The 19,293-nt window shown below is 44.1% G+C and overlaps 1 protein-coding gene across 1 annotated transcript; it reads left to right on the top strand.

Annotated features, from left to right (window-relative positions):
- The first annotated feature begins 5,919 nt into the window (after positions 1-5,919).
- On the top strand, positions 5,920-18,548 carry RSAD1 (radical S-adenosyl methionine domain containing 1). Its single transcript, XM_054977306.1, has 9 exons — positions 5,920-6,135; positions 11,524-11,657; positions 13,180-13,384; positions 14,493-14,858; positions 15,213-15,276; positions 15,495-15,642; positions 16,583-16,637; positions 16,925-17,028; positions 17,130-18,548. Exons 1-9 carry the CDS (start codon positions 6,007-6,009, stop codon positions 17,242-17,244), a joined length of 1,320 nt encoding a protein of 439 aa, XP_054833281.1. The 5' UTR covers positions 5,920-6,006; the 3' UTR covers positions 17,245-18,548.
- Positions 18,549-19,293: the final 745 nt, after the last annotated feature.

The raw sequence follows: 19,293 nt of genomic DNA, 5'->3' as shown, positions 1-19,293 counted from the left end.
ACTTCTCTTTCTTCATACAGCATCATCAGAAATCATTTCCCCAAAATCTTTTTGCAACGGAGATGTTAATCTGAGGCCACTTCATGAAGGAACTGTAATCCGGTCTGGCTGCTCCATATTTGGGGATTCCTTCCCATTCTCTGCAGGATGTGGTATAAAAAGGACTGATGTAGGATGATGTCAAATATGAGTTATAGGGTGGCATTTCTTCACATCTGAAACTTCCTCTTGCTAATAGATTTTTTAAAAAATACATTGGGTCTATTTTTGAAAGAAAAACAGGTTGCCATTACAGCCAGCCCAACAAATCTGACCGTTCGTGCAGAAGCTGCGTACGGGGCATTTCCATCATGCTTTGAAACATCTTCTTTTCTATTCATTTTTTTTTGCTGAACATTCAGCATAACGAGGAGTACCAGGAAACTTGAAAGACTGCTGAAATGGTTTGCACAGGGTTCCCAACTTTTTTCAACCTGTGAGCACTATTGGGATTCTGGCATTGGGTGGTGGGAACAACCACGGAATGGCTGCCACTGGAGACAGAGCCAACCAGAAAATGTCATGGAGTGATTCCAGCAGCAGTGAGCTGTCATTGAACCTTATTGAATCAATGGAACATACACCAATAACATGACCAAATCTCATCAGTTTGCCGGGATCGTGCCTTACGTGTTCTGACATTACCCTTCTTACTATATCATTTTAAAATGAACTTATTGTTTAAAAATATTTTCTTGCATACACACAAAGTAAGTATACATATTGAGCTAACCAAGAAACCGACATCAGGCAGTATCTGTTATTTGCACAAGTAAAGTCTCAGCCTTCCATCCTTCTGAGGTCGGTAAAATGAGTACCCAGTTTCCTGGGGGTAAAGTGTAGATGACTGGGGAAAGCAATGGCAAACCACCCAGTAACAAAAAGTCTGCCAAGAAAACATCGTGATGCAACATTCCCCCGTGGGTCAGTGATGACTCGGTGCTTGCACAGGGGGCTTATCTTTCCCTTTCCCTAAAGTTCTTTATATTAAGCCGCTGTCAGCACTATACCAAACACTCAACCCAGATCTGTAAAGTGATACAATGAGAGAGAGGATACAGTAAAGCTCCCCCGAAGTAATTTAACATTGGCACATATTGGGAAGCAGGAAAAAAGAGGATTTTTTTAAAAAGCCAGGAAGAACAAATTCTGGGGGGATAAAACGCACATTTACATAAAAAGGAAGCCCAGTTGGGGGGAAAAGAAGGGGAATAAAAGAGGGGAAGCTGAAGGAAAGGGAACCACACATACAGAGGAAACCCACATGTAGGGGAGAATCGAGGAGGGGAATTTCCTTTAAAAAAAGAAGAGTGCGTGAGAAAATAAAAGCACAACACAGGTGTGTGTGTGGGGAGCGTCTTCTGAAGGAGAAGGAAGGAAGGGCCAGAGGCAGGTTTCCTTCAGACAGTGTTGCACGCTGCCCAATCTGCCAGCTTCCCTCCTCGCCTGCTCTTCTACTTCATACATGCTGGCCGGACTGGTCTCAAAACTACAAGTGACGCCTTACACAGGTTGGACACTAGTCGGCTTCCCTCAAGTTTTGATGGGAAATGTAGGCGCCCTGGTTTTACAGCTTGGCTCTCCATTACAGCTGCAAGGCCAGGATGCCTACATTTCCCATCAAAACTTGAGGGAAGCCGACTAGTGTCCAACCTGTGTCAGGCGTCACTTGTAGTTTGGCTATGGAGCGGCGGCAGCACTCAAGATGACAGGAAGGCAGCAAACTGGAAGGGAGAGGAAGGGTTTTTCTTTTCCCGCTTGTACATGGATTGTAGGCGTGCAGCAGGAAGCCTCAAGAGATAAAGGAAACCAGCAGACTTTCTTTGCTAGTGGGCTCTGGGCTGCAGCTGCGATGGCTGGGCCGAGATTTGGGCCTCCAGATTTGCACGAGAATGGAAGGGCTCCCCCCCCGCCCCGCCCCGCCCACAGGGATGGATTTAGAACTTTAGAGGCCATAAGCACTGAAAAGATTATGGTCCTCCCCCCATACGTAATTCAATGCTAAACTAAATTTTTATTTTTCAAAATGACACAATACTTACATATATGCTGAAATTAAAAGAGCTTCTTTCTGGATTTTCCAGTTGTAAAACACCCTCTCTCTCACACACACACACCAACCCCCTAACGGTCCTACAAGTTTTCTAACTATTTTGTAACTTTTGCATTACTAAAAAAAAAAAGGATTATCCTGTAAATATCTTTTAAAAAATATTCTAACGGAACTGCAAAGATTAGACCAATTAATTTAAAGCCTTATTTTTTCTGACCTTTTTCATTGCAGTATCATGCAATGCAAGCACCCTAAAGTCAATTTCCCTTGCAAGTTCACAAGATTGCTAGGTGGTTTAACAGTTCTTACCCCATAGCAAAACACTTGCCGTTATGGTTGCCAGCCTCCAGGTAGTGGCTGGAGATCTCCCGGAATTACAAGTGGTCTCCAGGCCACAGAGATCAGTTCACCTGGAGAAAATGGCTACTTTTGGGGAGGTGGACTCTATGGAATTATGCCATGCCAAGGTCCTTCCCCTCCCCCAACCCCACTTTCTTCAGGTTTCACCCTCCAGATCTCCAGGAATTTCCCAACTTGGAGCTGGCAACCCTTCCTGCAGTTTTTGATGAGTACTAGCTTGCTGAAAATTCTTTCAGCTTCTCCCAGTCACTAGCAACACAGAGAGAATCCAAGGCTATGCACATTTCACTGAGAATTAGTTGCCACAGACTCAGTCTCTATATTGAAATAAATTTTCATCTTGATTTTTTTCATCTGCTTCCCTAATTACTGTATTGTTGCCTGACTACAGAAAAACCTTGTCTGATTTGAAAAACAAGCATAGACTTGTGTCCTTTAGCTTCTTTTTGCCCCCTTTCTTTTACCTCCTTACATTTCTGGCTACCAGATTTGTATTTATAGCCACCAAAAGACATGGCAGCATGAAGCATGTGTGTCTGAGACTGTGAGTGAATGAAACACTCACATATATTTTGGACAATGGAGCACAGGACCGCTCATGTGGCTGGTGCAGTCCTAGCCACAGGCACCAGGGCGCATGTGTGCAAAGGAGCACCATGCTGCTGGTACCCAGCAGGAGGGTATAGGAACCTGGCAACCTTAGCTAGGCCCCTCTGGGCCCCAGTGAAGTGTCTCCTCTGCCCCATGTGGGGGGCCCTGGTGTAGTGGAGTATAAGGAAGTCTGGGCCAGGCCTTTTTTCCAACTGAAGGGAATCCACACACAGCCTCCTATAACGGTGTGTGTGGGGGGGGCGGCGGGTGAGGCTACGTTTGTTCTGAAATGTAAGCCTCCCCCTCTAGATGTTCTTATGGTAACAAATGTAAAGCGCTTGGTGGGCACCAGGAAAGGTGTCCACAGGTGCCACTGCACCCACAGGCACCATGTTGGGGACCTCTGTTCTATACAGTCCTACTGAAAGCCATTAAAAACAAGCCAGGACATAAGAACAGCATTAAAAACTTAGCAGCCCCAAAATAATATTCATAAAACAACCCTGAGGCTAGAGGCAGGCCATAAAATAACTTCAAAAATACGGAACTCTTGTTAAAAGCATGGGTGAAAAATGCTTTGGTAAGGTAGGTGCCAGCCAAATCTCAACAGAGAGTACATTCCAAAGGCAAGGTACCAATGCTGGAAAAGCTGCCTGGTCACAACCCACCTTACCTTTGCAGACAAGAGGCACAGCCAGCAGGGCTTGAGAAGAGTCTCTCAGCTAGCGGGCTGGCAGCTCTGCCTTAACTCTGCTTTCTAAAATGTAAAAGAGTAGTGCCTTCCTGACCCATTCAGAAAGGTCATTCCACAGTGTGGGAACCCCAACTGAAAAAGCTCCAGATCAAACAGTAGCCGATTTAATGAGAGCCAAGCTACAAGTGACGCCTGACACAGGTTGGACACTTGTCAGCTTCCCTCAAGTTTTGATGGGAAATGTAGGCATCCTGGTCCTGCAGCTGTAATGGAGAGCCAAGCTGTAAAACCAGGACGCCTACATTTCCCATCAAAACTTGAGGTAAACTGTCAAGTGTCCAACCTGTGTAAGGCATCACTTGTAGCTTGGCTCTTAGTCGCCAAGACATGACAGACAGAAGGCCTAAGTTTGGAGCCCCTGCATTCCCTCATTTCTTTCTCTGAAGCACCAGACAGAAATGTTTTACTTAAAACAAGTATCAATCAGTGCCAGAAAACGTACAAGCCTAACCAAAGGCCCTCTCAAACCATTGTGCCCTTACACTGGTTCCTGCGATCCTGTGGAAGGGCTCAAAATATTGATCATGGTGTGCAGGAGACTCTGCTTGTCCGCTTCTCCCTCACAACTAGTTTTCTGGGATCAACCCCTTTTCAGTTTGTAATGAAAACCAGTTACCTTAAAGGAAAAAAGAAGACAGCTGACCAGTTTTTGCATTTGATTTCTATTCCTTCCAGCTTTCTGCCTTGGGAGGGGGTCAGGAAGAAGCAAGAATTCTTTCCAAGCAGAACTTGCAAATGGCAAGATTCCTCTCTCATGGTAACCTGTATCAGCTCAGCTAGCAGATACAAGTGTGCCATCTGTTGCCTAGCTGGAAATATGTAAGACAGTGGTACTCACTCTGTGGCTCACTGAGATTTGCATTCACATTTGTTGTCAATGAAAAGACCCACATGACTAGTGTGTATGCCCTACGTGGCACCCCACGAAGCACACACATTTCCCTCCCGCCTCTCTCTATATGAGCATGTAGGACCGTCTCTTCCCATCTCAGTCAAACTTTAGCTAGCCTTTGTGTATTTGGGGTGAAGGGCTTTCCTTGCTCTCCTTTTCACTCTCCTCAGCGTGATGCACAGCAAGCGAGATTGCCAAGGAACCTGGAGGAAAGCAAGCTGGCTGTGAAGAAAGGGAAGTAGAACTATCAGCAGTCCCACTTTCGCCAGCTTCGTTTTGTTGGGAGGCTGTCATGGTGGTAGTTTTACTCCGTCTTCTCTGCAATCAGCTTGTTCTCTTCCCAGCCACTGTGCAGGTGCTGGGACGACAGCACAGAAGCTGCCAAGAAGGGCTGAAGAGATTATGGAGTCTTCCATCCTTGGCATAAGATCCTTGAACACCCAACCACAAATTTTCCTGTGATAGGCTTGCATATGAAAGTCACTGAGTTCTTATGTGATCTGTAAACCTTGAACAGTGTTCTCAGCTATGTATAGTTTCTGCAGAACTCTGTACATGTTTAGATGTTCACCACTCTCGGAGAGGCACTAATCTGTCTAGGAGAGTGATATATAAGCACAGTTATTATATGTGTAGCCCCTTGTCTTTTACTAAGGGGCAACCCTTTCTCACATTTTCCTCTGCCAGTTAAGCAGCATATCTCTTAGGAAGGGCAATAGGTTTCTCCAGCTGTATTGGCACCCAAATATATCTGAGAATATTGATGTCAACTTCCAATTACCATCTCTGAGGCCATCAAAGAGAAGAGATGCTGGATCCACATATAACTTGGCTGCAACTGGCAGCATTTGTGCCAGACTTTTTAAAGCTGGCAGCTGCTCTGGCGGCTAACCTGAACGGGGAAATAAAAATCCATAAATAACATTCGAGTCCAGTGGCCTCGTAGAGACTAAGAAGATATTTCAGACCAACAAGATTTTATCGAATCCTACAGACCAACACCGCTACCTACCTGAATCTCCCTTTTCGTTAGTATTTAATGTATTTATACTGGGGGGGGGATTTTCGCTCCAAATGAATAACTATCAGATTACAAAGGAATAAAGCAGGTCGCTTGGATGCATTCGTGTTACTATTCCGCGTGCTGTCGGGCTGAAACTTCTCAGCAAGAGCTGCTCGACTCAACTCCTACGTTCCGGCCCCGAGAGGAGGAAACCCCCTTTTTTCCAACAGGGGGCGCTGTCGAGCCGCTCCTCCCCCCTTTCCGAGCCGGGGCGGATCCCGGATTTCAACGGACTCGCCGCTGAGCGGACTAGAATGGGCGCGCTGGACAAACTGCGCGGCCGACTCAGCGCGGGGCTGCGCAAAGTTCGAACTCCAGTCAGACGAAACTTGACCCGACTCCGCCCCCTGGCGCCAGAAAAAGAAGCCGCGGTCTACGTGCACGTGAGTCTTCTCCTCAGAGAAGGGAAGCGAGTCCGAGAGAGTCATCTTTGTTTGGGGTTTGCGCATGCGCCGTCCAGTCCTTTGACCTCTATACTGATAGGCGAGGCGGGTCCTGTGTTACGTTTACCCGGAAGTAAAGCCTCCGAAAATAAGGCCTTCAGGCTTGAAGTTTGACAGAAAGTTTAGCGTTTTCGTGATTAATAGTCAACTAACGCTGACGTTGGTGTTTGGAACATTTATGTTAATAGTTACTTTTTCTTCTGCGCAACCCAGGCCACACCTGGCTGGCCCAGGGGCTACTGCAGAACTTTCTAGAATGCTGGAGAGGACTAGTTCGCCGCCTAAGCTTGCTCCACGCTTTGCGCATGTGCTGCAGGGGTGGGCGGAGCTTTCTGCGCGGCCTGGGCGAGGTCTGTTTTCTCCCTGCCAGTGTAGAGAATGGAAGAAAGCGGGACGGGGGGGGTTCTTGTGGGGAGGACCTCTGAGGGGGAAATCGCACATTTTCTTCGCTTGTAGTTATTTTATTCGACTTATACCCCCGCCTTTCCTGGAGCTGGCTTAGGGCGGTTTCCAACAAATACATACATAAAATACATAAAAATCCATGTGCCACCAAACAAATCTGGCCACTTCGTTAGCTAATAATGTTAGTTTGGGAGGTAGCCGTGCCCTCGTTTTCTTCGTTTTAAATTTTTTGTAGTCCATAATGTGTGCTGAAAAAGAAAGAAGCAGATCTAGATTCTCTTACTTCAATTATTTACCAGGAAGGAGACTGCTTCTTAGATATTAACCCATGTTATCTCTCACTTACATGATTTAAAACATCCTGAAAGAGCTGCTTGTTCGGGCTTCTGACGAACTATGCACGATTTAATTACTCTTCACAACATTTTAGCTGAATCTGGATAAACACAAAATGCAAATCTATTGTATATTTCACACACCTCAGCAGTTAATGCAGCTATTACTACACCTTCAGACAAGTTTAGTCAAATATATTTGACTAAGTTTATATTAAAATTGTATATTTTAATTCATTTTGAGTTGCTTCTGTTCCTCTCCCCATCTCAACTGCCCCACTTGATTTAATTTTTGTTTTGTGCCTCAGCTCAGGCTTGTATGGTACAGCAAGCACTGTGGAAAGAACAGCTGGGAGAGTGGAGATAAGACACTAGGAGCTGAGTGACTGGGAAAGGGCCCTGGCCTGGCCTGGCCCCAGCTTCATTTGTGTGTTTTTTGCATAAAAAGCGAGAAAGGAAGGTGTTTTATAGCCCTAGGCAGTTATTGGGGTGGGGGGAGAGGTCAGAACTGTAAATTTCTCAGTAAAAGGATATATAATTGTTAAGGGACTTCAGGGCTAGTGGCTGTAATAATAGTATTTAAGCTAGAAACTTTGGTTCATCTTAAACATGATGGGATGAGACAGCTGACCCCTTTCCTGTGTCCTAGATCATAGTGGCCTTGCAGATTTTGCATGATAGCTAATATTTGTGGAGAGATGGCCTCTAGACTGACCGATGCTTAGACTTCGAGGTGCCTGCACTCCCCTGTGTGTCTCCACAATGTGCCCCTCTTGGTATGCAAAAGATAACATAGTGTAGCAAAAAGAGTGTCAAAAGTAACACTTTGCAAGTTGCAGTGACTTTTCTATATTTGATTGACTCGTTTATAACAAATATTCTGCATTCCTTCAGTCAAATCAGATAATCTTGTAATTTGTTATTTGTTAGAAAGTGTAAAAGATGGTGGAAATGCCCTGTGAGGCATGCATTGTCAGAGCCTGCTGAAGTGCATCAGTTTATTTGGGTATTTGCTCCAATAAACTTATACTTGATTTGGCCACTTACTTTGCCTTGAGTTTTAATGGATTAATTTGGGGAACCCCCAGACTGGGTTTTTAGGGATTCCTCCTGCAATTATCTCCAGAATGAAGCCTGGTTTGTCTGTAGACAACAGCAAACCTTTGATAGCACATTGTATTATTTATTTGCTTCCTTTATATTCTCCCTCTCTCTCCGTGTGGACCCAAAGCAGCTTACAGCGTTCTCCTCGTTTATCTTAACCACAACCCTGTGAGTCAAGTTAGACTGAGCGTGTATGAATGGCCCATGGTCATGCAACAACCTTCCATGGCAGAGAGCAATTTGAACCTGGGTCCCCCAGATCCTATTGAAATTTACTATTTACTGTAATTGGTTATTGAGAATATTGTATTCGTTACCTTGTTGGGTGTCCCCCTTGCTTTTGAGAGTGGGATTTGAACCTGGGTCTTCCGGATCCTAACACTCTTAATCATTTGTTTGTTCTATTCTGGACTAAAATTTAAGGTTTTAGCTTTTATATATTCTCAAAAACTGGTGTTCATAAAAGTTGAATCCATTTCATTCTCCCCAGCTCCTTAAGATGCTTACTGTAATTTCGAAAATAACCAAGAATCTTTATATTTAGAATACGTTGTGTAAGGTGCCTTAGCTGTAGGGTATAACAATAAAACCCAGAGTATATCATCAGAAACATCAGGATTACTCGAAAGTACTTTAACAAAAGGCCAGTTCTTACATCATACAGAAGAGCAGCAAGTCATGATGGAATTTCTGCAGCTCTTACACATTCTAAACATAAGCCTGTGATCCCCAGGGCAGTGCCTGTCAATGCGTTTCTTGCGGTCTTACTTATCTTTCCATAAAACATCTCTTCCACAGCAAAGAGCCAGTCATGGGTTTCTTCCCCTTCATTGCACCAGGAGGTGCTACAGAAGACTTCAGGAGCCTCTTTGACTCTTCAGGGAGTACCCATTCAGAAATAGCTGCCCCTATCAAGAAGGCTGGAACCCTCCAACATTTTGCGATTTTCTCCAACCCCAAAAGTGACGATTTTGTGGTTGGTGATGCACCTCCACATAGCTACGGTTTTGTGGAGGTTCCCATAGCATGTTTTCAAATTCTAATAGCAGACAAATCTGGACCCCTTACCATTGTAAGCCCTGCATACTTTTTCCTGTTACAGCCAGCCTTTTATTCGTTGTTTGTAAAAACATAATAAAGATTGTAATAATGTATTAAAATGCCAGTGTTTGTTATAGTGTTGTGATTTACAGCTCTGGGTGAAAGAACAAAAAATAAGTAGGTCTCAAATACACATATTCACTTAAGGATATAATTTATGGAGAAGGATTGTATGAGAATTTAAAGTAGGTAAAGATGCTCCCTGTTTCAGAGTCAAGCTACAAGTGACGAATTATACTTGCCTGGCAAGTGAACAGACTCACATGTATTCCTCCCTGTTCTCTTGCCATTCACTTGCTATCCACTTGATCAAGTGAAGCACAAGTGAATGGCAAGTGAACAGGGAGGAATGCACGTGAGACTGTTCACTTGCCAGGCAAGTGTAATTCCTCACTTGTAGCTTGGTTCTCAGACACCTTCAAAACATTAGTAGTGTTTGTGCTTGAGAAATATCTTCAGATAGACTCCAGATGGCACCATAGACCAGCATTTTATTCCTAACATTAAATACTGGCCACTCATGTTAACTGTCAATCCTCTTTTCATGTCTTCCACTTTTGGTTGTCTTTCTTCTTTTGTTTTGTGAAGAGGCAAGTTACATATTCCTATTACTTGGTACAGTCCTTGTATAGTAAGGTTCCAGGTTAAAGGTGAGGAATTATTTGTCTGAATGCTCATTTATAAACATCCTGTTTAGAAACTAGGTCAGAAGGAAGGAATTCGGCCTAGCTTGTTCCTAAACTCGTTAGCTTTCCATGTTCAGAGACATTTTTCTATATGACAAGTATTCAACGATGTGAAACCTCCACCACCCACTGTAGTATGTTTCCAAAATGGTTTTACCATGAGCTATTTCAGGATGCGTAGTTTAGCTTCATTATCTGTGTGGCCCTGGAAACAACTTATGCTGACTTTCTGTGAATTAGGCCTGCCTTGGAATGAAATTAAGAATATTGTGAAGCTTCCCAAATTCAAATTAGTGGTCAGGAGGACTTCTCCAATTTTGTACAGAATTTCTTGTAGGATCCATTTTCATAGTATACGAAACCAGCTGCACTTCTACCATCTCTCGCACCTTACAGATAATTAATGGTGGTGATGTGTGTGTGTTGTGTGCCATCAAGTCGCTTCTGCCTTTGGTGATTCTATGAATGAAAGACCTTCAAATGACCTATCATTAACAGATCTACTCAGATCCTGCAAACTGGAGGATGTGGACTCCTTTATTGAGTCAAGCCATCTCGTTTCAGGTCTTCCTCTTTTCCTACTGCCTTCCACTTTTCCTAGCATTATGGTGGCCTATTCCAGTGAGTCTTGTCTCCTCATGATGTGACCAAAGTATTATAACCTCAGCCTTTGCATTTTAGCTTCTAGGGTGTTATGACTGAACAGATGTATTACCTCATGGCCATGAGGTAATACATCTGTTCAGTCATAACACCCTAGAAGCTGAATTCTTGTGCGGGGGGAAATAGAAGTGCCCTTTAACCATGACATCTGCACACCGAAACCATACAGTGAGGGAAAACTGTGGAAGGCCCCTCAAAGTTAACCCAAGCTAGAGATTCAGTGTCTTATTTATTTACTTGCTTCGTTTATGCTTTTCTCCTTGTTCTATCTGCCTTATCAGAATCACCTTTCTTTTGGAACTTGGGATATAATCATAGTACAATATAGTATGCTTTGCTCATTTTAAAAATTGTATTCATTGTGTTTTGGGTCCACCTTGAGGCTCAGTGAGAAAGGTGCTGTGCCCTCCCGCCCCGGTTTTTCCACCAATTGATTATCCTTACTTACTCCCCCATTCCCAATGGAGGTTTGGTTTGGGACTGGGTAATGTGGGTTTGCTGTCAAGGGATGTCAATCAATTTGTATGTTTTTATTTATGGTTTTAAATGTGATTAATTTCATGGTTGTTATCCGCTGTGAGCCCCTGTAAGCGGGGAGAGTGGAATATAAGATTAATAAATAATAATAGTAAAGAGTCCAGTAGCACCTTTAAGACTTCGTCAGATGCCTCTGACAAAGAGAGCTGTGGCTCTTGAAAGCTTATGCTACAATAAAGTTGGTTAGTCTTAAAGGTGCTACTGGAGTCTTTACTATTTTGCTACTACAGACTAACACGGCTAACTCCTCTGGTTCTATAAATAATAATATAAATAACATAAATAAATAATGTTTGCATTTTGAATGTATAGCATGTTATCTGTTTTACACATGCTTAGTACTATGAGATTGAGAGACAGAATACAGATTTAATAAACATTCTGCACTCTATTTTGCCTTTTAATAGGTGGAGTGGTTGCTGGCCTTCGCAGCTAGGTAGAAACACTAGACATTTTTGCTCTAAGTAGAAATTACCATTTTCTTCTTGATCTTCTAGTGGCCTTATTGTGAGAAACGCTGCAGTTACTGCAACTTCAACAAGTACATTCCCCGTAATATTGATGAGCCAAAAATAAGAGACTGCTTCATTCAGGAGGCCAAAACCTTGATTCAACTCAGTCAAGTCCAGAGGTAGGTACAATGCAAGGGGATATGGACAGTTTTGGACAATAAGATTCATAGTTGCAGACTTGGAAGGGATGGGAAAGAGTGGCAGATGGAGTTTTATAACTAAGCTTTTGCCAGGCTCTGCATCTGGGACGTGGGCTGGTGGATTCGAGAATCAGGCTCCCAGCCCTTGATAGGACACTGTTGATGCCTGTGTCGATGGTAAGAAGCCTGGACATGGTCCTGGATGCCTGTCTATCAATGGAGGCCCAGGTCACGGCAGTTGCCAGATCTGCATTCTTCTATCAGTGTCAGGTCAGGCAACCTACCTACCTCTCGGCCACCTACCTCTCGACCACCGACCTGACTGCAGTGATTCAAGCAACAGTCACCTCCAGACTGGATTACTGTAACTTGCTCTATGCAGGGCTACCCTCAAGACTGATTCAGAAATTGCAACTGGTCCAAAATGCAGTGACACATGTCCTAATGGTAGCTCCATTTAGGACACATCTCCAACCTGTTTTGTGCCAGCTGCACTGGCTTCCACTTGAATTCTGGATCAAGTTCAAGGTCTTGGCCTTAATGTTTAAAGCCCTTAGCGGACTGGGACCAACATACCTGCAGGACCGCCTCTTGCCGTATGTTCCTTGGATGGTGCTCCGTTCAGTGGATAAGCATCTGCAGGTGATCCCTGGCCCCAAGGATGTTCTCCTGTCCACAACCAGGGCTTGAGCCTTTTTGGCTCTATCACTAGCCTGGTGGAACTCTCTCTCTCTTTGAGACTCGGGCCCTGCGAGACTTACTACAGTTGTGCTGGACCTGCACAATGGAGATGTTCCGCCAGGCCTATGATTGTGGCTGAGGAGTGGGTGGGCTTCCTGACCGACCTTTCCCACTGTGGGCCCTCGGGCCACTCCGCTTTTGCTGTTTGACCATAGCGATCTGCTTTGCCACCCCACAGTGTCTGAGTATATTGAATTATGTTGATCTTGAGCGTTGCATCTGGAATTGGGATGGTTTTAATTATATCTACGACATACGAGGTGGTATTTTTACCTATTTATATTTATCATATGTTTATTTTGTATGTAGATTTGATGTTGTGACCCAGCCTAGCCTGCTTGTGGGGAGGGCAGGCTAGAAATATAATTAAAACAAACTTTTAGGTATGAGGCTGACACATTTAATTCTAAAATTAAATGGGAGTCCAATGATATCTTAAGACTTTCAAAATTTATACCCGTATAAGCTTTTGTCACCCAGAGTTTACTTCATCTGACTCAGGAAAACTTATGTTGGAATAAGTTTTGTAGGTCTTTAAGGTGCCACTGGAATTCTGTTTAATTTTGCTGTAAGAGACTTTATAGAGCTGCTCCTCTGGAACATTTAATACTGATGCTCTTCACCCCAAAGTTTCAATGAGATCTTTCAGGATCTTTCAAAGGAATATCACAACAAAAATTTTATCTGTGGCAAACACAGCAGAGACCCTGGTAGCTCCATACTGGTTTCTTTATGCGTCTCCCTGACTATTCCTTTGTAGAATTACTTCGGTATTTTTTGGTGGGGGGACACCAAGCATGGCCAGTCCACTCGCAATTGGCAGTATCCTGGACACCATCTCTCAATGTGCCCACTTAGCAGAAGGTACAGAGATCACATTGGAAGCCAACCCCACTTCAGCTGACGCTTCACGTCTTGCAGAGTTCCAGAAAGCTGGTGTCAACCGCCTCTCCATTGGCATGCAGGTGAGAAAACTAGAGCATGGCTTTCACAGCTGTGTTACTCTGTGCCAATAAACTTTAAACTGCATATTGAAGAAAGTCAAACTTGTCAAATTTTTTAAATGCAAATTGTACTGAACTTTATTGCACAGAACTGTTTAAATGTCATCTGGCTCCAGACTTTTTGTCTTGCATCAGCGATCAACTCTACACTGCTTAATCTTGACTATGCAAGCAGAAAACAGGTGCATTGCATAACATACTACATATAGGACAAATATCTCAGAGTAACTCATGAGACAAAACTGATCGCTGCTGGGGAAGGTAAAACTGTCTCAGTAACATCTGCAATTTGGTTCTAAGCAAGTTTTTTTTTTTAATCTAAATTTGGCGGGCGGGGAAGTCCTGAAACAAAGGTAGCAGATGGTAAAGAAGCATACGGTGTGCATGGTTCTAAAGCCCTGGCTTGTCTGTCTTTAATCCACTGTTGTTTTGGAACGTTACAGCAGACACTAACCACACATTTCAGACTTTCCTTTAAAGCTGTGGGCCGGGGATGGAAACTTGCTGATAAAAATGCAAAAATAAAAATCAATGCAGGTAGCCTTGCCTCCTCTTGTACAGACACACAAAACGGATCCTCATTTTCACTGGGTGGGATCATAACCTAGAGGAAGTTCCTCTGGTCTAAGGACCCTTTCTCCAGTCCAAGGAACCAGGCTTCAAATTTTGCTTAGCGGAATGGTATGATTGGGGGGCATGTTTTGAGCAGAGAGACACATCCCTGTTCAGGGTGCTTGTGCTAGGACCTGGTTATTTAAAAGACTACCTACCCCCATAAAGTGCTGCATAGATGCTGTCTTCATTGACACAAGCCCTGTTTTATGACCTCCCTTCAAAGCTGGGGTAGGCCACATAAGAGAGGGACTTTTCAACTGTCATTTCTTGACTATGGAACTCCCTTCCTCTGTACCTGGGGCCCCCTCTGGATGTTTTTTTGGCTCCTTAAGTGCCTTTAAATCTTTAGAACTGGATGACAGGCCATACACCACTCTTTTAGCTATAGGTCTCTCTTATCTTCTCTCCTTAAAAGGGAACCATACATACTCTTCTTTTTTTCCTTCCCACACAGTCCCTTAACGATACAGACCTGATGCTTCTCGGAAGGAACCACACAGCATCTGAGGCCTTGAGAACTTTAGAAGAAGCCAAGAGACTCTTTCCAGGCTGTACATCCGTTGACCTCATCTTTGGCCTTCCGGGTCAGACAGTTATCTCATGGGTCCAGGGTATACAGAAGTTTCTCCCCATGTGTGATGACCACGTCTCTCTGTACCAGCTTACACTGGAGAGGGGTACCTCTCTCTTCAAACAGGTCCACCAGGGTTTCCTGCCCATGCCAGATCAAGATGTAGCAGCTGAGATGTACGAGTGTGCGCGACATATTCTGCAGGATACTGGTTTTCATCAGTATGAGGTCTCCAATTTTGCTAAGAATGTAAGTCTCTTCCATTGGCTAGACACTGTACTATGTAGCCTAAGTTCCTGATGCTAAAATAGGGGGCGGGGATGTGTGTAAAGAATCTTGTCTTAATACATTGGAGCCCTGAGGGTACACTGTTAACAAGAAGCTAAAACATTTTCTAGAGGCATAGCTGGTAGCAGAAGACTGGGTGAGTAAAAAGACAAGCAATACCAGTTTCACATCTAAGAATGGGTGAGAAAGCTCCCAGAAAAAGGAAGGGTTCGCTTTAAACAGTTTTTGTACCTGGTGACCTGCTCAATGTCACTGAAGGCTGTCCAGTATCTGGTAATATTAATGCTCTCTTAAGTTTTTTTTTCCTCCCTGCAGGGAGCACTTAGTGCCCATAACCTGTCCTACTGGCAAGGCAGTCAATATATCGGGCTTGGACCAGGTAAGTTTACATGGGAATATAATAGGGCCAGGAGCTATATTGTCTGAGCAGCTTCCTAGATTGGGCTCCCTGAAGTACTTTTCAGATGGCACAATTTTAACTATTCATGATAAACAGAGGAGGAGTTTGAGAAGGATATTATCGGCCATCTCTTACAAGTAAGTTCTGCAGGTTTGCTGTACGGGGATAAACCACAGTGATTACTGCCTCTGTCCTAGGAGCCCATGGAAGATTTGTGCCATGGGGAGATGGCAAGATCCATCAAGAGGCCAGGATACAGACTCTGGAGCCAGATATATGGATGAAGGAGGTGCTGGCCTTTGGACATGGGACCCGGAAGCGGACTGCACTGAGTAAACTGGACAGGCAAGTATAAGAGGAAAGTGCTTCCAAGACTGGGTTTCTCATATACTTCCCATTTACTTTGGTGGAGTTTTTGAAAGCTAGTAGGTTAGTGGATAACCTGGGAAGCCTTCACTTCAGATTTTGGCTTTGGCAATTCATTAGTTGCCTTAGGCATACCACAACCGCTCAGCCACAGCCTCTCTTCTGAAATTTAGGTATAATAATGTTGGGAAGCATGTTTTGTGGTGGTTTGGGTCCTGCCTCAAAGATAGGTTTCAGGGTGTGGTACGGGGATTGCTGCTTGGCCTCTGGCGGGCAGAGTCCCACAAGGTTCCATCTGTCCCCCATGCTTTTAAACATCTCCATGAAGCTGGTGGGAGAGATCATCTGGCGATTTGGGCAGAGGATGACTTTCAGCTCTATCATGTGCTTCTAGCAGATCCTAGGGAGGCTGTGGAAGCTATAAGCAGGTGTCTAGAAGCAGTTTTTGGAATGGATGAGGGCTAACAAGCTGAAACTTAATCCTGAGAAGTTGTAGGTGCTACTGGTTGGGGGAAGGAATTGACTCAGAAACTGGAATGTCTCTTGTTCTGGATGGGGTAGCACTCCCCCTAAAGGACTAGGTTCAAAGCTGTTTTAATCAGGTTCTCTTGGGGAATCTGAGTTGGGTGGAAAGATGACATAGAAAAGGTTTAAATGAATAAATAAAACCAACCTACCTTGCAAGGCTAGCCGTTATAATGATTGCTGAAAAAATATATATGGAATGGTATGAACACTCTAACACACTTCACTGCATGCCAAGTACACTGATGTCATTGTGAAATCTCTTAAATACATGTAAAAGGAAGGCACATGGGCATTTTTTTAATGAAAAGGTACAGAGCCAGACTTCTGAATGGCTATCCTCATGTTGCTAGAGAGTTTTAGGTCCCTGAATTGTCTTGTGTTGTCTTTATAGATTAGAAGAGGTTCTGATGCTTGGACTCCGCATGAATGTAGGAATTTCACATCAGGTGAGATTCTGGTATCTAGGGCCTCTATATGTTTTCCCCTCTTGCTCAAAATTAAATGCAGTGCTCAGCACGGTGCTGCTGCTGAAGATAACAGCCCCATGTCATATCCTATTCCCCACTCCCTAACCAGACTTACCTTTGTTGTTTCTCCACCGCAGTAACAGTCAATTATGTGTGATGGGCAAATGAAGGAATGAAATGGGTAAATTTGATTAAAGAACCCTAGACTGCTGTACATTCGTAAAATACCAAGAGAAAGTGTTGACAATAGGCATTTCTGCTTACAGCACTGGCTTCAGTTTGCCCCCACTTTTAGTCTTTGGGATGTGTTCGGAGAATCAGAGGAAGTGAAAGAGTTGGAGGAGCAAGGCTTGCTGCTCCTAGACAACAGGTAAGGAGCCTCCTGTGGTCCTTGTGTCTTGGAGAAGATAGTTGTTCCTTGGGCAAAACTAATCCATGTCATTTTGTGGGGGGGATCATTGGTTTCTGCAGGGGTCTCAGGTGTTCTTGGAAAGGTCTGCCTGTGCTGGATACTCTGCTACTGACACTTCTCAACCAACTTCAGCAAGCTTGGGCAGAAAGAGAAGAAAAGTCCAGTGGGACCTGAAGCCTGTACATTGTTCTCAGCTAACTGGTAGCAACGCAAAAGGGAAAAGATCCCCTGAACTGGAGTTTGAAGAGCTGGAACATTGCTTTCTGCCTTGAAAGTTTTTCAAATGCAACACTGAATCCGGAAAACCATGCTGGTTATTAAATGGTGAGCTGATAGTGGTTGCATTTCACTGGATACAGAACTTGGTCTGAGCTGAAGAACTATTGTGTCCCTGGGCTTTTACACCAAACAACAAGGTGTAAGATTGCTTCATCTTCTTTGGGCGTGGTGGCTTGTTCAGGAAGTAAATGAAGTATGAAATATCTTCAGGCTACATAGTGAATAGCTTAAATATGAATTAGTTTTCATTAACAAAGTGTTTATGACTGCATAATAAAGAAGTATTTTTGTGGGAGGAAATTACCATGAAAATAACAAGGATTTGAACACTATCCAGAGGGCAGCTTCCCATGCTCATGGTTCAGTGGTCCAGAGCACAAGAGTGACCCCTTGCACAAGAGTAGGAAGCCAGCAATGCTTAGTTTGCCATTCAGCATCCGACTACATTCCTAGATCAAGCATTTGCTTTACTTTTGACCTCAGCATTCCTCATTGCAGCCATCGGCTTTTGCTTCAAATCTCACATTCCTGCTCCATTCTCTTTCCCTCCATGCATCCCTTCTGAACTGGTTGTAGCCTATTTTCTGGGCTTCCTCTGTTTGTCAGCCATCTTGCATCTGCTGGATCATAGCTCTTGCACCACCATGTCCTCTTAACTACCTGTTTGGGGCTTGTTTTTGACCGTGAATGTGACACTGCACTTGGGCATGATGCCAGATCTGATCTTTGGCTTCGTGCTACTTGGCCCAGTGTCAGTATCCTGATAACCAGGTCATAGGTGACATATCATTAAGTCGTGTTCAGTAGCATCTTCCTGAAAGCCGGCACAGATTTTACAGGCTACACCCTTCAGTGTAGTGAAGCACCTTAAGAATGCCTACGCAAGGCATGTGAACCTTCTGGCTTGGTAGAGGGATGCTGCTGAATAACTGTAACAACAAGGGGAGTGCAGCCAGAATTTTACTCATCAAGATTCAATCTGACCCAATCACATTGGTCAATACAGAAATAAGTCTGCTCAAACATTGAACAGGCTTATTTCTAACATCCAGGAACAATTGGAGACCTTCCATTCTGAGCGTCACTCTCATGCTTTGCCTGTCTGGTTTAATTTTCTTGAAAGGCAGGTGGGGCAGCAAGGAGAGAGATTCAGCAGATATGAGCCAGGCAGGGATCCTCTCTCATCAGAACAATGGCAGATCTTTCTTCCCAAACAGGACTGGCAGAAAGTGGAACTACTGTGCCCAGAAATGCCAGTCATTGTAGCATCCCACCAACTATATGGATCCGGTGTGTCTGTGAGCTATTTCTTTCTTTAGGGCTGACTGGACGAATTGGAGAGAGGGTAAGCCCCTCAGTCTGTTCTAGCAGTATGATGTGTATGCGGTGTGTGTGTGATAAATTAGATGCTATTGGCTGTTCACTCACGCACATGTGGCAACTTTACAGATGGTGGGGTAAGGGAAAGGCAAGAAATAAAGCTTACCCTTTCTGGATAAGCAGCTGATCTGCCTGCCTGCTCTGCCTCCTGTAGGAACCACCCTGCAAATCAGCAGTTGCTACACATGCATTCTCCGCAGTGGTTCCTACCTTACGGAACAGCCTGCCTGTAGTAAAGTTAAAGCTAGTACAGATTTTTTTTAAAACTGGTGAGATTTCTGTAATTGGTATCACTACAGCCTAGTCCCTGTTTTTCCATTTTCATGTGCAGCTCCACGCAATATATTGCAGTAGCACAACCTGAATATAATCAGAGCATTGATAACTGTGGCCCAGATAACACTTCTCACGGAAGGGCTACAACTGACAAACCACACAAAGCTAATTTTAAGAAGGCACTTAAGAGTTACCAGCAAGATCTGCACTTCCGTCTATAGCCCTGGATCTAAAAAGACCTTGTCTGTGAACTGATGCTTAATGGGAGCGCACACTTCAACAGGCCTT

The sequence above is a fragment of the Eublepharis macularius genome, chromosome 4 (assembly GCF_028583425.1).
Source record: "Eublepharis macularius isolate TG4126 chromosome 4, MPM_Emac_v1.0, whole genome shotgun sequence".
Taxonomy (NCBI): domain Eukaryota; kingdom Metazoa; phylum Chordata; class Lepidosauria; order Squamata; family Eublepharidae; genus Eublepharis; species Eublepharis macularius.
Note: the sequence above shows the minus strand (reverse complement) of the source record. Positions and strands in the feature narration are given on the sequence as shown.

What these genes read in the sequence shown, in the direction of transcription:
- RSAD1 (XM_054977306.1), top strand. Translation starts at nt 6,007, where the DNA reads ATGGGCGCGCTGGACAAACTGCGCGGCCGACTCAGCGCGGGGCTGCGC. An exon ending in ATGTAGGAATTTCACATCAG is followed by an intron (nt 16,638 to 16,924) that starts GTGAGATTCTGG and finishes TTCTGCTTACAG; the next exon opens with CACTGGCTTCAGTTTGCCCC. An exon ending in TTGCTGCTCCTAGACAACAG is followed by an intron (nt 17,029 to 17,129) that starts GTAAGGAGCCTC and finishes TGGTTTCTGCAG; the next exon opens with GGGTCTCAGGTGTTCTTGGA.